The sequence below is a fragment of the Pygocentrus nattereri genome, chromosome 2, assembly GCF_015220715.1.
Source record: "Pygocentrus nattereri isolate fPygNat1 chromosome 2, fPygNat1.pri, whole genome shotgun sequence".
In the NCBI taxonomy this organism is placed as follows: domain Eukaryota; kingdom Metazoa; phylum Chordata; class Actinopteri; order Characiformes; family Serrasalmidae; genus Pygocentrus; species Pygocentrus nattereri.
In genome coordinates, this window is record NC_051212.1 from 32,410,396 (window position 1) to 32,426,213 (window position 15,818).

Genomic DNA, 15,818 nt, shown 5'->3' on the forward strand with positions numbered 1-15,818 from the left:
TGTGAAAGAATGGGTCGCTCTCAGGAGCTCAGTGAATTCCAGCATGGTACCATGATAAGATGCCACCTTTGCAACAAGTCCAATCGTGAAATTTCCTCACTACTAAATATTCCACAATCAACTGTCAGTGGTATTATAACAACGTGGAAGTGATGACAAAAAATGACAGAGTGGGGTGAGTGGATGGTGAGGTGCATAGTTTGTAGAGATCACCAACTTTCTGCAGAGTCAATCACTACAGACCTCCAAACTTCATGTGGCCTTCAGATCAGCTGAAGAACAGCGTAAAGAGCTTCATGGAATGGGCTTCCATGGCCGAGCAGCAGCATCCAAGCCTTATATCATCAAGCACAATGCAAAGCGTCGACTGTAGTGGTGTAAAGCACCACCACTGGACTCTAGAGCAGTGGAGACGTGTTCTCTGGAGTGACGAATCACGCTTCTTCATCTGGCAAGATGGGTTTGGCGGTTGCCAGGAGAACGGTACTTGTCTGACTGTATTGTGTCGAGTGTAAAGTTTGGTGGAGGGGGGATTATGTTGTGGGGTTGTTTTTCAGGAATTGAGCTCAGCCCCTTAGTTCCAGTGAAAGGAACTCTTAATGCTTCAGCACCAAGAGATTTTGGACAATTTCATGCTCCCAAATTTGTGGGAACAGTTTGGGAATGGCCCCTTCCTGTTCCAACATAACTACGCACCAGTGCACAAAGCAGGTCCATAAAGAAATGGATGAGTGAGTTTGGTGTGGAAGAACTTGACTGGGCTGCAGAGTCCTGACCTCAACCTGACAGAACACCTTTGGGATGAATTAGAGTGGAGACTGTGAGCCAGGCCTTGTCACATCAGCATCTGACCTCACAAATGCGCTTCTGGAAGAATGGTCAAAATTTCCCATAAACACACTCCTAAACCTTGTGGAAAGCCTTCCCAGAAGTGTTGAAGCTGTTGTAGCTGCAAAGGGTGGGCCGACATCATATTAAAGCCTATGGATTAAGAATGGGATCTCACTCAAGTTCATATGCGTTTGAAGGCAGACGACAGAATACTCTGGCAATATAGTGTACGTCATATGTCACAGTATAATGGCGAAATTTTAAAAATGGGTGGAATTCTCCTTTAATCTAGTTGAGAGCAGCATGTCACAGCCGCGCTGCTGGCTGAGTTAATCCGCGTCTGCAGGTCACTTCATTAAAGTTTTAGCTCCACGTTCCTGTGTGGATTTGGTTACTGAGCCCCAGTGAGAGCGGCCGCCGCTGTTCTCAGGCCGGAGTTATGGCTCCGAGCGCGGACTCCGCGCTGACTCTGTGTCGCAGCTACGCTTTCAGCTTTCTGGTCATCGCCTATGTCCTGTTCATCCTGCTCGGCGGGGCAGTGTTTATGGTGCTCGAGCAGCCCGAGGAGCGCGCTCTCGTTGCTGAGGTCCGCGAACTTCGAGCGAACTTTCTGGAAAGGCACCCGTGCGTGGAGGACAGCGGTCTGGACGCGCTGCTGAGGAAAATCCTCTCAGCCGGAAAACGCGGCGTCTCTGAGGAGGACGGAGAGGAGGACAACTTTGACTTCACCTCGTCGCTGTTCTTCGTCACCACGTTCCTCACCACGACAGGTAAAGCGCTCAGTGCTCTGTGTGTCAGCCGCCTTCAGCTTTTCTTATTGAGGTTCGTGGGTTTCCTGCTAGGCGACCCTCTCTGACTCACAGCTAAAGGTCGGCGATACAGCTGATTTTCTGTTCGACTGAATATCGAGTAATAGGCTGCTATTACTATTATATTACTATTATATTACTATTATATTCAATCCTGATAGACTACGTTTAACAGACAGCCTGTAATGAACCTTGGTAACACCAGACAACAGTAAAGCAGACACCTGAAATCATTTGCATACGCCTTAAAGGGTCCAATATCCTACATTCTTCTATTTTATTTTCCAATTATGTAGGTTTATGTCACAAAAACGTCCACCGGTCATTTTACTTGACGTTGTCAGTCCTATAAATGAAGTAGATTAAAATATGCTTATAAAATATTAAATTACAAAAATAAACCATTTTCATGAGCTCTGTTCTGATTGGCTGCACTCTCATTGGTTGATTCTAAAAGCAGCCCAGGCTGAAACACTCCTTATAACGTCAGTGTGAGTGGGTGGGGATAAACTACTGTACACTGACCAGGAGAATATGTGTAAATATGTTGGTTTTTGTGATGTCACAAAAGCAGTGAGTTCAAAACAAGTTGCTTAGTTGCTATAGATGGACTGTATGGGCTGAAGAGTGAATGATACATGTTCACATTTTAACATGGTCTGCAACACAACCTCATTTCACAGTTTTTCCATAATATGGGCCCTTTAACTAAGCTGTTTAACTAAGCTAAGGCTGTAAGAGTCTGTTCATCCTGCGTTTCTCATGAAATAACACATTGAATGTATTACATTTTTAAAATGATGTAAAGTTAGGGCTATCCCTCTTCAGTTTACATGAGTATTAGCAGTGTTTATCTTTCCAGTCATACAGATCTATTTTACACAATAAACCCTCAGATTTACTTAAACAATCGTACTGAAATTACTAGTTAAATGAAACACGTTGTCAATACTTTATGGAAGGACAGAAGTATCAGTACACGACTATTGATCCAACAGTCTCTACCTACAACTCAATTTACTGACTCATTCTGTGGATAAATGTTTTTTTGTGGTTTATTTACATCTTTAAGTTACACTTGCAGAGTGGCTAAGGACAGAAAACCAGTGGTGTTTTTGTTAGTCTGCAGCTGAGAGAACTGTAGCCTTTTTTACTCTGCATTGTTTGATTTTAATCCTCTTTAAAGCCTGAATGCTCAGGGGAAGTCATATGGTTTGTGCATGATGGGGTGTATAGTCATATGGTTTGTGCATGATGGCGTGTAAGTCCGGCCTCTTTCCCTTCTTTCTGTGAACACTTGTTGAATGGAAATGTCCCACTGAGCAGAGTTAATGTGGATCGTAGTAGTTAGTAGTAATAACTTAGTAGTTATTAGTGGTGAGCAAGGTTTTTTCAGCTCTTTAAAACCTTCATTAGGCTGTGCCAGATCCGAACTGCTTCACAGTGGGTCAGTGTTGCTCTACACCACTTTTCTCACTGAAGGTAGGACCATAAATGGGTAATCGGTTTTGTATCGAAATCGCAATTTGAAAGAGCTCTAATTTCATTTCATCCTACACTCTTAAAAAAGATGGTTCTTCAGTAAAGACAGGGATATAGAGCCTTGGACACTCAAAGAACCATTTGCATGCTTAAAGGGTTCCTTGCATGGTGAAATGGTTCAGATTGGTGGAGAATGTGTTGAATTTGGTTCTATATAGCACCTAAATGGGTTCTTCTATTGTTACAAGTGTGAAATATTAACAGTAGCAGAACCCGTTTTGGTGCCAAATCGAACCGTTTTCAAGAAGTGTTTGTATAGAACAATACAAAACACATTCTCCATCAGTTAAAGGACCATTTCACCATGCAAAGAACCACTGAAGCATGCAAATGGTGGGTGTTCACAGTTCTATATTGAACCACTGCCTTTACTAAAGAACCCTCGAAGAACCATCTTTTTATAAGAGTGTATATTATTTAACATTATCGTAAGCTTTCGTTCAGGAAGCTGGTAGCACTACATTTGGAGGGTCCACTATAGATGCTTTGAAGATGCTCAGTATATTTTTTAGTGATATTCAATGAAATATCTATTAAATGCATTTGAACTTGAAGCTGAGTGTGAAGGGTTTTTATTTAATCTAACTCTAACCCTAAATTTATCCCTAACCTCAACCTCAAGGCAAAACCTACATCTACTCCTAACCCTAACCCTAATGTTAAGTTGATGATTGACTATCACCAGAAAGTTTGATAAATTTAAGTATCTGTAGATCATGTGTGGGGAACTGTCCTAGAACCGTGTGACCAAGGAATGAAACCTAACAATGTAGAGCTTGTGAGCTGGCAGCCTGGCACATGACATTCAGCATTCAAGCCTCAAGCATAAAAGATGAATGTGTTGAGTTGTGTAAGTGAAGCTTAATTTATAGAAAATAACCATGTTTGAATTGCAATTTCAATATTGTTCAGGAAAACTGGATATTTTCAGCCCTACTCCCTTTTTTCCCTAAATAATAATAATAATAATAATAAAGAATCAATGTATTATTGTTTCACACAAGCAACACACACATCCCTGCCAGTAAAGTAAAACTTCAGCTTAGTCTCCAACACCTACTCTTTGTGATTAGCTCATGACAGGAGTGCTACAACTTGCCCCATAGTTGGGGTTAATTTCGATGGAAAATGTGGGCTTCATCACACTGGGCCTGGGGACAGTGGGGTTACCTGGTGACTGGGGCCCCTAAACACTTTTTTGGGTCTGCTGACACAGTTGTTTACCAGTGACTCACAAAAAGATACCATTACTTAACAAAGCTCACCAGTTACCTTCCATCAGCACTACACAGACAGCGCTGATGTCTGTTTATTTCCCTCTTATTCATAAATCATCTTGTCCACGCTAACATGGATAGTATGTTTTTTTAAAGGGGCCTTATGCAACATCCAACATAATGACATATTCATTATTCATTAGCAACAAAGAAGTTAATAAACAAGCAAATTCATTTTTTCTTTTGCTAACTGAAAGTCATTTTCATATAGGATTTATTTTTTTTGCACTTGGACCAATAATATCCTGGTTACACTACTGGTTGGACCATTCATTAGAAAAGTCTGGTAAAATAATGCATAGACAAGGAGCTCAGTACAATTCCACTTTGTTTTGAACCAGCTTTCCAAGCTAAAAACTAAAATAAATACATCAAAATCAATACACTTGTATGTAAATGTCTGAACACCCCCTGGTCAAATGACATGTTTTGTTCATTTGAAAATCGTCTACAGGGAACACACTTTGGCACTTTTCTGTAAATTTTAGTGCACAATTTATGTTTATTTGAGTTTAACGTATTGGAGAAAAAATAGAACACACAATATAAAATGTAACTTTTGCGCCGGCCGCATTTATGTTTTTTTTTTTTACAATATGTTACATTCAACAAAGACACAGTAATTTTGCATTTAAATGTGCAGAAGTGTGTTCTGTGAATGTACTTGAACTTACTTTCACTTGGAAAATCAACAAAGCATGTCATTTGACCACTTTATGAATGGTGAATGGTGAAAAGAGGCTGTATCAAACACTGAGCCATCACAAAGTGTTCGCTCACTGCTCTGCTGCGTTGCAGGTTATGGCACCACCATTCCGCTGTCGGATGTGGGTCGAGTGTTTTGTATCCTTTACTGTCTGGTGGGCATTCCCCTCACTCTCCTGCTGCTCTCCTGCCTCACGCATGCTTTACTGCCCAGAGTGACCCATGCGCCCATCCGCTACCTGCAGCTCTACTGGGGTCTGTCCCACAACAGAGCTGCGCTGCTGTACTGCGGGGTGTTAGCAGTGTGCACTGCAACGCTGTTCTTTCTGCTGCCTGCTGTTGCGCTCTGCCTCTTGGAGAGAGACTGGAGTTTTCTGGAGTCGCTGTACTACTGCTTTATCTCTCTCAGCACCATTGGGCTGGGAGATTATCTGCCTGGGAGGACGCACAGTCGGGCGGCGCGGCAGGGGCTGGAGTTTGCCACTTCATGTGAGTCCTTTTTACCTCCAAGTCTGATCCTCATTCAGTTTAAGTGAGGCTAGTGTGTATTTTGTCCCTGATAAAGTAAGATCTCACTGCAGTGAACATTACCAAAATGTTCTTCCGTGCTTCATATGCATTTCCACCAGAGAGGGCTCCAAATCCCCAAAGCTTACATAGTGCAGCTTTAAATGGTCCTTCTCTGTGAAGGAGAACTGCTTGTATATGGTTCCTGAAAATGGTTCTCTATAGCACCAAAGAGTTCTATTACTCTCTGATACAATTTGTTGAAGGATGTTTTAAAAAATACAACCTCTGTTTTGTATATAAATATAAGCATTAGCTTCACTATTTATTTGTCTTAGAAATTCAAAACACTGAAGGATTTAGAAGCCTTTAGATCAAAGTGGCATTTATTGTTAGGAAATAGATTTCTTGACAGTTTAAATCTTTTTGTGGGCACAGCTTTACTGGGATTCTCCAGCGAGATTGAAATGGTATTAGGTTAGGCGTTATCTGCGTTTATAAAACAGGGTGGATGTAGACATGTGATATTCCCAATGCAGACCAGATTTTTAATGTAATTCTACAACTACATAAGAGTGTCATGATGTCATTTATGGAGTAGCCAAGTGGGCCTGGAATGGAGCACACAGACTGAGGAATGAGTGATGTGAGTGTAGCTGAGCACAGCATGAACATGCCACAGATATTTACCAATGATGTAAAAAAGAATCAATAAATAAAGCAGAAATAAACTGAAAACTTAAAGGATTTTCAAAAACCCAACAACAACAGTTCATTAACAGTTCAATAACAGTGATCATTTGTAGTTTTTCAATTAGCCGTGACATTTGAAATTGTTAGTTCTTTAGTTCTCAAAGGCTAATATGACTATTAAATAATGCAAACTTGTACTCCACCAGCAACAAACTGAATATTTAAATTGCCTGAAACTAAGGGTGGGAGACTTGGTGAAAATATCATACTATGATACTTAAAGACATTTTCCTGACATACAATATGCATCACAATTTTTAGGCTTTCTGAGGGGAGTTTGGCAAAATAGAACCTGTGGTGCAACAAATAAAAACAGCTTTAATGACAACAACAACAACAATAATAAAAATAAACCTACAACTACAATTATTTTTATTGAACATTTTACAAACTGTACTGCACTACATCCATTTAAACAGGCCTAAATATGCTCTCTTTGTTATTAAACACATAGTTAGTCAGTGTTCTTTAAATATTGACTACATCCATGCTCAGAAAAGCATGTTGTAAATATATATCATTTTAGCACAATTATGATAGAATATTGTGCACCCCCCCTCAAACTGTGCCTGTCAGTCAGAAGCCTGAATTAAGTCTATTTTTACAAGTCATATAGTGCCAAAAATCACATAAGCAAGTCTGTGTGAGATACTTAACAACTCAATGTTGATGATTTTAGCATGCAGTATGCACAGTGCTGATTATTTGTTAGCTCTACATAAGCCTTATAGCTAGTGCAAAAGTAAACAATCAGACAAACATGTCTTGGCTGATTTTGTGTAATTTTTCTATGACTTTTCACTAAAGCTATCTCTGTAATGTTTCTAAAAATGTATCGCTTGTGCTCAGGTTACCTGGTGCTGGGGCTTGTGGTCCTGTTGGTGGTTGTGGAGAGTTTCTGGCAGCTGCAGCAGGTGCAGGCTTTGGTGCGTCTCTTCGTCGGGGCTCGGGTGAGTGAGCTGATGGGAGTCGGTCTTGATGAGCTTGTGCTCGGTGGACATTCAGGAGCTCAGGTGAGCTCAGAGGAGCCCCAGTACACTCTGCCTATCTCCACCATCTCACACCCCGTCCCTGCTGCACACACATCTGCCTCTGTGGAGGAAACATCAACACTGGAAACACCACACGCAGCAAGCTGTGAGATAACTGCTTCCCTTACAGTTCACCCAGAAGGTATCACAGACTCGCCTGACCAACCAACCAACTGAATATCAACAGGGAAGAAGTTTGTTCATCTTTAAAAATAGTTACTGGAGTCGTATCAATGAGTTAAAGTCACAACCACATTTACCCTGCCAGTTGGATCAGTGAGAGTGGATGATCTTTGGCAACTCAGGCATGGCCTGTGTATTTATTTGAAGTGATATGCATTCATGTCTCATTAACACAACAGCTAACATACCATTCAGTCTGTTGGAGAAAATGTTTTTCTTCATTTTGCAAATCATAGCCGTCAGGACAAGACTTTGTATCTCCATCTTTGCTAGAGGTTCAACTCATTAGGAGCTAAAAGAACAGACAAAATAGTCCCCAAAGAAAACATGTTTTTTGGATTAACACACTTTTGCCATTCATTACAGTTACATATAAAAACATATAAAACATGTTCAGGGTTACTGATCACTAAATAAAATGGCTATATTTGGTTCCTATCACCACCACTGTAAAATAAAAAAACAAAAACGATTTGGTAAATTAGTAGAAACTAGTAGATTCTGAACAAGTTTCTGAACAAGTACCTGAACATTCATTCTCAAAGCCATCTTGAAGGACAATAATATTTGCATTTCAAAAATTAACTATAATTTAAAGTACGTTCCTTGCTGCAGTTCAAAATGTATCCAGTAGGGGGCAGACATGTATCAGTAGTATTTACTAATGATGGAGCAAATGAACTGTGATGTAAAGCATGTAGATCACTGCGCAGGACATACTTGATACTCACATATTTGGGATGATTCACAAACTTTGTGGTTTAACAACCTGTCACTGTCAATTTTGCTGAACATTTTCTCATTGTCTGATAATTTAATCTGGTAAATCTGGGAGATTTGGAGACCTCTCTGATGGAAATGTGTAATCACACACATGTGGAAGAGCGTTTTGTAGGTCCTCTTTGGACCCCTTCCCCGAGTGGATGAATCTGATGTTAGCCTGTCGAAAGAATATTCAAAGACAGTTCAGTCTTGATGAAGGACTGTTCTGAGAATATAAGTAAATTATCTACTACTGTCATCATATCTTCATATTTGCTTATAATTTAATGGACAAAAACCTTGGGAGCCTCTAAATAAGCATATTAATGTCCATTTGCAGTCCAGATGGACTATATTTTCTCAGCTCTGGTGCTGTTAACTCCTTTCTGAGTTGTAAGTCCTCAGCCTTTAGAGGGCAGCCTTCTTGTAATTTTGATGATGAAGGAGAATTCCACCATTTTTTCAAAAGTTCTACATAATTCAGGGGTTGAGACATAAACAAAGTCATTCAGAGTGGTTTGACGCAAATTTTTAGAAAAACTAACATTCAGATTTTCTTTATAGTGGTGGTGAAAGGAACCAGGTGAGGTTTATAACACAAATATAGTCATTTTTAAAATCATCACCACCACCACCAGTGAACCTACACATGTCTTCTAAGTTTTTTATATGCTTATATTTATTTAGTGTTTATGTTGACAGTGATTAAACAGTGGCGAATGTGAAACATTGAAGTTTCATTGGGGACTGTTTTGCCTTCCAATGCCCTGCATTGATCTGGACACCATGATTATGTTTTAAGCCAGAACTTTATCAGAGAACAATGTCTCAGGCATCAGACAGCATGTTCATAACCATTTTGTGTTCCAAATATTATGTGAGGGAGCTTTTAGAGGCTCTCTATCACCACCACTGTGAACAGTTCTGCCTCCATAACTTTCTCTAGAATGGAGCATTTCACATCAAACCGCTTAGAATATCTTTCTCCACTTCTTAACTCTTCAAGTTTGCAGACATTTTGAAAAATCTGTGAAATTTCCCTTTAATAAAAAATGTTTGTTGTAAACATATCCTTAAAGACACTGGATGTAACGAAACACTAGTCTTTAAAATGTTTTCCCATAAAATGTTGTGCAAAGATAATATTAAAGGTAATTTAGATCACAGATATAATTGACAAAATTACCATTTTTAGCTCTACAATGTGCTGAATATGCCTCACATCCCGGCATTGTTTGCTTCACATTGTAGCTGGACTTTTCAAATCATGTTTAGTCTCGTCATCCAGCCGCTGAGTGACACAATGCATAGTAGGGCAGAATATGTGTGTGGGAACAAGTGCACAAATGTGTGTGTGTGTGTGTGTGTGTGTGTGTGTGTGTGTGTGTGTGTGTGTGTGTGTGTGTAAAGGGGACACAGTGACTCAGACTCTGTGCCCAGCACTGATGGCTCTGCCTCTGCTCACCCGCCTCACATAAATGCTCCTGTCCGCCTGACGCACAGATGAGATCATACACTGCTATTATGACATTCTGCCATTTAGGCCGTCCTCTCTTGCACACTCATTGTGTTTAACCAGTGGACGCCTGCTAAATCTCATAACTCTGTGTGAACATAATGTGAGGGTTGAACTGACTGTTATGCCTGATAGTTCGATGTTGACATGCGTGTTTAACATGTGTGCTATTTATACTTCTCAGAAAAAAGGAAATATGTATTATTTATCTTTTTTTTGCAAAGTAGCATTCTCTCAAGTGTATATATATTTTTCAATTAAAGCCCAAGATAAAGGAATTTGCTATGGTGCTCTCAAAAGACAACATAAAGCAATCAAAAAGAATAAACAAGGACAATGCAATTAGAACAGCCAGATTAAAAACATTTATAAACACCACAATAATATTTAACTGAAAGACTGACTTATTAACCTAAATAAAAGAAAATAAATCTTAACTACAGAAATTCGCGACAGAAGACAGAAGACTATACTGTTTGTAATGATCCTAAAAATGAACCTTAAATGAGTTTTAAATGTACACTATGTTCATTTTGCGTATTTGTTAGGTATTAATGCTGCATAACTTAAATTTCCATAACATTTTTAAAAATAGAAGAATTACTTTATAAGCCTGGAGTCGACAGGATCAAAAAAACTACTACCACAGCAACAATGGCACCCAAAAAAGTATAGATTAACACCTTTTTTCCTGTGAGTTAACATTAAAAGTTAAGAAAGTTTTTTTTTCTTTTCTCTCATAAAGATACCATTCAGAGATATAGTTGCATGCTAAGGTTTGGGCATCACTGACAAAATGACATAGTTGTTGACTTTTAATTCTGGCATGTTCAAAAGTTTGGATACTCTTCCAGTTGTAAACTTCATTAACTCATTAGACTTAAGTTAACTTGTTAGGAGTGGTTAAGAACTGTCATGAGGTTGTCAGCTAATGAGTGTAAATACTCTTGCTCTTCAAACCTGTGTTAACACTCATTAACCATGGTCTCTATCAAAGCAACTGGCTGAGGATCTGAAAATGAAGCCAATAGCAGGCAAAGACTATAAAAAGATATCAGAGCTTCCAACTCATGATTTCCACTGATGTAAATGTCAGTAAAGGGGAACTCAAAGCAAGATCTGCAAGACTAAGGAAACTCTAAAATAAAACAGTATGATAAGAAAGGTAAAGCTAAACACCAATACTACCACAAAGAACCTGCAGGAAGGCTTGGCTGATACATGGGAGGGGTATCAGCAGGAAACCTTACCTGTAAACTTATCACGAGGTCAGTGTCTGAAGTATGTAAACATCATCTAAATAAGCCTGAGGCATTTTGGAAACAAATGCTGTGGACAGATGAAGTAAAAATGGACCTACATGGAAACAGTCATCACAGGCATTTGATGAAAAGAACACCTTGGTAACTGTTAAGTATGGGGGTGGATTTGTTACACTTTGAGTTGTGTGGCTGCCAGTGGCACAGAAAATATTGCAAGGGTAGATGGCAAAATGGATTTCGCTAAGTATCAGCAGATTCTGGAGTGGTGACATATTCTGTCCAAAAACAGACGCTGAAAAGACTGGCCGGCTTCTACAACAGGACAAAGAACCAAAACATATCTGAAATTCCACCATGAACTAGTTCAAGAAATGTAAAACTGTTTGGAATGTGAGTAGATCTGAAACATGCAGTACGTGCAAGAATATTACAAAACTGGAAGCGTTCTAAAGGAAGAGTCAGAGAAAATTCCAAACAATGTCATAGAAAGAGTAGCTGGTTACAAAAAGTGTTTGCGAGCTGTTTGGTGTCCAAACTTTTGAACGTGTTTTAAATATGTTGAGAATGTGTTTACTTTGTTTCATGAAAAAAAAATTGTGCACAAGGTTATTTGTCTAGGGGTGCCCAAACTTTTGCATTAAACTGTATGAAACGTTTCTTTATTTGCTCATAACACCCATAGTGGACTTCTGTTAGAGAAAGTGTCTGTCTTTGTGCCCTCAGTAGGAGGTTGAATGAAGACTTTAAGAAGTAAATGAAGTGAATCATTTGAACTCTTTCTCTCAGTTCCTCACTTTAAAAGTATTACTGTGATCTCTGTCTCTGCCCTGCCTGACTTGAAGTACACATTGTGGATGGTGGGCTCAGTTCCAGATATTTGATAGCTGAGACATTACTGGTCTCATGACCCTGTTGTGTTCGAGTGTGGGTCTCTAGGGAAAGTCCTTGACCGGAAGAAGCACCTCTCCACTGTCTTCATGCATTGGTAGAGTTTTCCCAGATTGGTTACAGGCTACACTACACATAAACAGATGTTCATGTTATGTAAATGTTGTATACATAATATTGAATAGATTGTCACACTGCAGATTCGGATGACTTTGTTACTATTTTATTTTGTACTTCTACACCATCAACAGCCCCTTGACATTTTGACGGACTGTTAGCAGGTGGCACTGTAATGCATGTCTATATTTATCAAGGCAGCCTGAACACCAGCTCTGATCTTTTGGGATGGTGCAACAGCGCTCCAATGCTAGGAGTACTTTTCCACTCCTGGACATAGACGACTGCAATCTTTTAGACACTTACTGTCTAACAGCTGTTTCAAAAGAGCGTTTAGAGATGGTGAACATGTTTAAGCACTAAATTTGCTCCTGTGAAATGTCTTTCAAGCCTTTCAAGTCTAATGTGTATCTGTAAAACTAGTAGGTTTACCGTATACAGTTCTAGCCACCATTATCAGCGCCCTTTTCTTTTTCTTCCTTTTCCTTTTCTTTTTCTTCATAAATAAATCAAAATATATCAATTTTCTGTCATTAGATTATTTTTTTTGGATGTCTAAAGTTATTAAACAAAAGAACACGTCTTTTCAACTTGTAGGACATGATTTTATAGAAAAGAAAAAAACATGACACGGTCAGTATTAGTGGCACCTTTTCCTAATATTTTGTTGCACAGGCTCATCAGTGACAGCTTCCAAACATTTTTGGTAGCCTTATACAAGCTTCTTGCACCGGTTGGCTGGTAGTTTTTCCCACTACTCCATTGGAAACTTCTCAAGCTCTTGGATGTTGGCAGGGAGCATCTTCCCTGTGACAGATTTTTTAATGAGGTTGTGATCAGGACTCATTGCCAGCCAGTTTAAAATAGTCCATTTCTTTCTTTTGCAACGATTCTGTTGCTTTTTGATGTGTGCTTGGTGTCCAACCCAGTCATAGATTACTTATACTAGGTAGCACATTGCTCTCTGAAATACTTTGGTAAATTTCTGATTTCATCAATCCTGTCCTTCAGTGTGGCCTCCGGTACCTGAGGCAGCAAAGCAGCCACACAACATTATGCATCCACCACAATGCTTGACTGCAGGTAGGGTGTTCTTTTGCTTATAATCTTCATTTTGTCTCCCATAAACAAATTGCTGGTGTGCATTGCCAAAGCGCTCTATTTTTGTTTCATCTGTTCAAAAAACCTTTGCCCTTGTGGTTTGTCTAAGTATGTTTTGGCAAAGATCAATCATGCCTTCTTATGTCTTTCTTTTAGCAATGCAGTCCTACTTGGCCTTCACCCCTGAAGTCCTTCTCGGTTTAGTGTGTGGCGTATCGTATGGGTAGACACTATCACTCCGGATTGAGGTCTGCCTTTAGCTCTTTGGGTGTTACACACAGTGTTTTTTACAGTTCGCACCAACCTTCGAAGGCTTTTCCCACAGATTTTCCTCTTTGATCCACAGTCTAGGAGGTTCTTGACAGCTCCATGAGTAATAAACCTCGTAATTACATTACGCCCTGTTGAAACAGGGATGTCAAGGACTTTGGAGATGGCCTTGTGCCCTTTACCATTCTTGTGTTTGGGAATAATAGCACTTCTGATGTTCTAAGACAGCTCTCATGTCTTGACCTTCATGAAAAGAGATCAGGGGAAAGTAAAGTGAAGCCATTTAAGCATTGAAGCCATCATTCATTGGTTAATTCAAGTCATTTGAGCCATCTAATTTATCACAGGTCAGTCTACTCTGGTCCAGTCTGAATAGATTTCATCAAAGGGTTGCCAATAAATGTGTCACGTCCCTATTTTTGTTTCAGTGCTCTTTCCCCCAATCGCTTTTCTTTTCTTTTCTTTTTTTAGCTTAGCTTTTGTATTTTGAACATGAGTGTTTACTGACCAAAGATGCTTCACAACACATGTTTATTTTAGGAGATATTGTATATTATGTACTTAAGATTCAGGGGTGCCAATAATGGTGGCCACAACTGTAGCTGCCAGATTTATGTTTATTTTTAAACTTTATCAAGTTATATAACCTGTAAGTATTCACCCATGCTGTTTTAGTCTATTCTAAGTCTTAAACTTAGTTTTCCTAACGTATTACATGTTTCTATCTATCTTTCTATCTGTTTTCTGTCTATTAAGAGTAATAATGCAAATATCTCTATTTAGGCTCAGACAAACCTGATATTCTGCTGTCCATTTATAGAGTATTAGAGAGCATGTAAGATCATTGAACAAAGGAAGGATTTTGGGCCTTTCATCAGTACTGGTCAGGTGAGGAGTGTCTCCTGTTAGTGCGTTTCCTGCTGCTGGTACTTAGGTAAGTGTTCCATCCTGCAGAAAAACAGGATGTGCTGGGAAATCCACACACTCTCAACACACAGGACATCGACTGCAGTGAAAAGCAGCCTTTTACCTCAGCACGACCTCTAGATACTTCATCATCGTCATTCTCTCTCCCTCCCCCTCTCTCTTGCTCTCTCTCTCGCTCTCTGTCCCTGTCATTGTTTTTTTTGGCCAGGGGAATTTACCCACTTTAGACAATTTGCAACACTTACAAAGAGGTTAAAGGTCAAATCATTGTTAAATATAGCTATATTTAAAACATGAAACATTTTTGGTTCTTTTTTTTGGCACTGGACTATAATTTCCGACGACAAGCAGATGTGTCATCATTTGACCCATTTAAAGCAGGCCTGGAATCCTGTCTTAATTTAGCTCATCAAAGTAAATAAATAGGCTGAGATGGAATTTGTGAACCTTTTGTGAACATTTTGTGTGAGAACACTGTTTTTGTATATTTAATCTTTATTTTTAATGCAAGTTTCAAATAATATCACCGTCGTTCTCTTCGATTACAAGTCGTAAATTCTAAGTTGCAATATGCTGCGATGTGTGGTCTAAAGACATTACTTGTGAGACTGAGAATATGAATAAGCCACAGCTTATCAGTGTGGTGACTACAGCGTTTCAGTAGTCAGTGGCTTTACAATGCAGATGGTTTATATAGGAACTGACTACTTCCAGACAATTTCCGTACAACAAAAAAACACTATAGACACTAACACTATAGAGCAGTGCCACTTAACTGAGCCACCCAAACCCATTCACTCCTAATTCCTCCCTCATTGTTTCCATTCACACCCAGCTGCTTCCCACCACTTCTCGCTAGATGTATTCCACTTTCAAGCTCTGGGGTTGGGGGGGGGGGGGTCACATTCATTCTAGGTCAAACTAGAGAGAAAGAAGAAGACATTCTTAATTCTTAAATTACTCATAGACATATACAGTCAAAACTTTGAACACTTCCAGTCTAATGATGTGTTCCATCAGTTTTCTGAGTAAAAATAAGTTATAACAGAACACACCACTTAAATACGACACTTTCTTTTAATGCACACTTTTTATTTATTTATATTTAGTTTAAGATGACATAAAATATATAATAGGCCATGACTTTTACCAATGCCAATTGTTTTTTTTTGTTGTTTTAATATGTAAGAAGTGTGTTTTTTTTAAAGGATATGTGTTACTTATTTTCACTAAGAAAATCAACAAAACATCAACAGTACAGTTGTCACCTGTATCCTATGATGAAACATTTCTATCCTAGATGGGAGTGGTCTCATTAAGGATTACAGCACCCCCAT

The 15,818-nt window shown here is 39.2% G+C and overlaps 1 protein-coding gene across 1 annotated transcript; it reads left to right on the forward strand.

Annotated features, from left to right (window-relative positions):
* Positions 1-1,270: 1,270 nt before the first annotated feature.
* On the forward strand, positions 1,271-12,706 carry kcnk7 (potassium channel, subfamily K, member 7). Its single transcript, XM_017719974.2, has 3 exons — positions 1,271-1,601; positions 5,258-5,653; positions 7,274-12,706. Exons 1-3 carry the CDS (start codon positions 1,271-1,273, stop codon positions 7,630-7,632), a joined length of 1,086 nt encoding a protein of 361 aa, XP_017575463.1. The 3' UTR covers positions 7,633-12,706.
* The last annotated feature ends 3,112 nt before the right edge of the window (positions 12,707-15,818 follow it).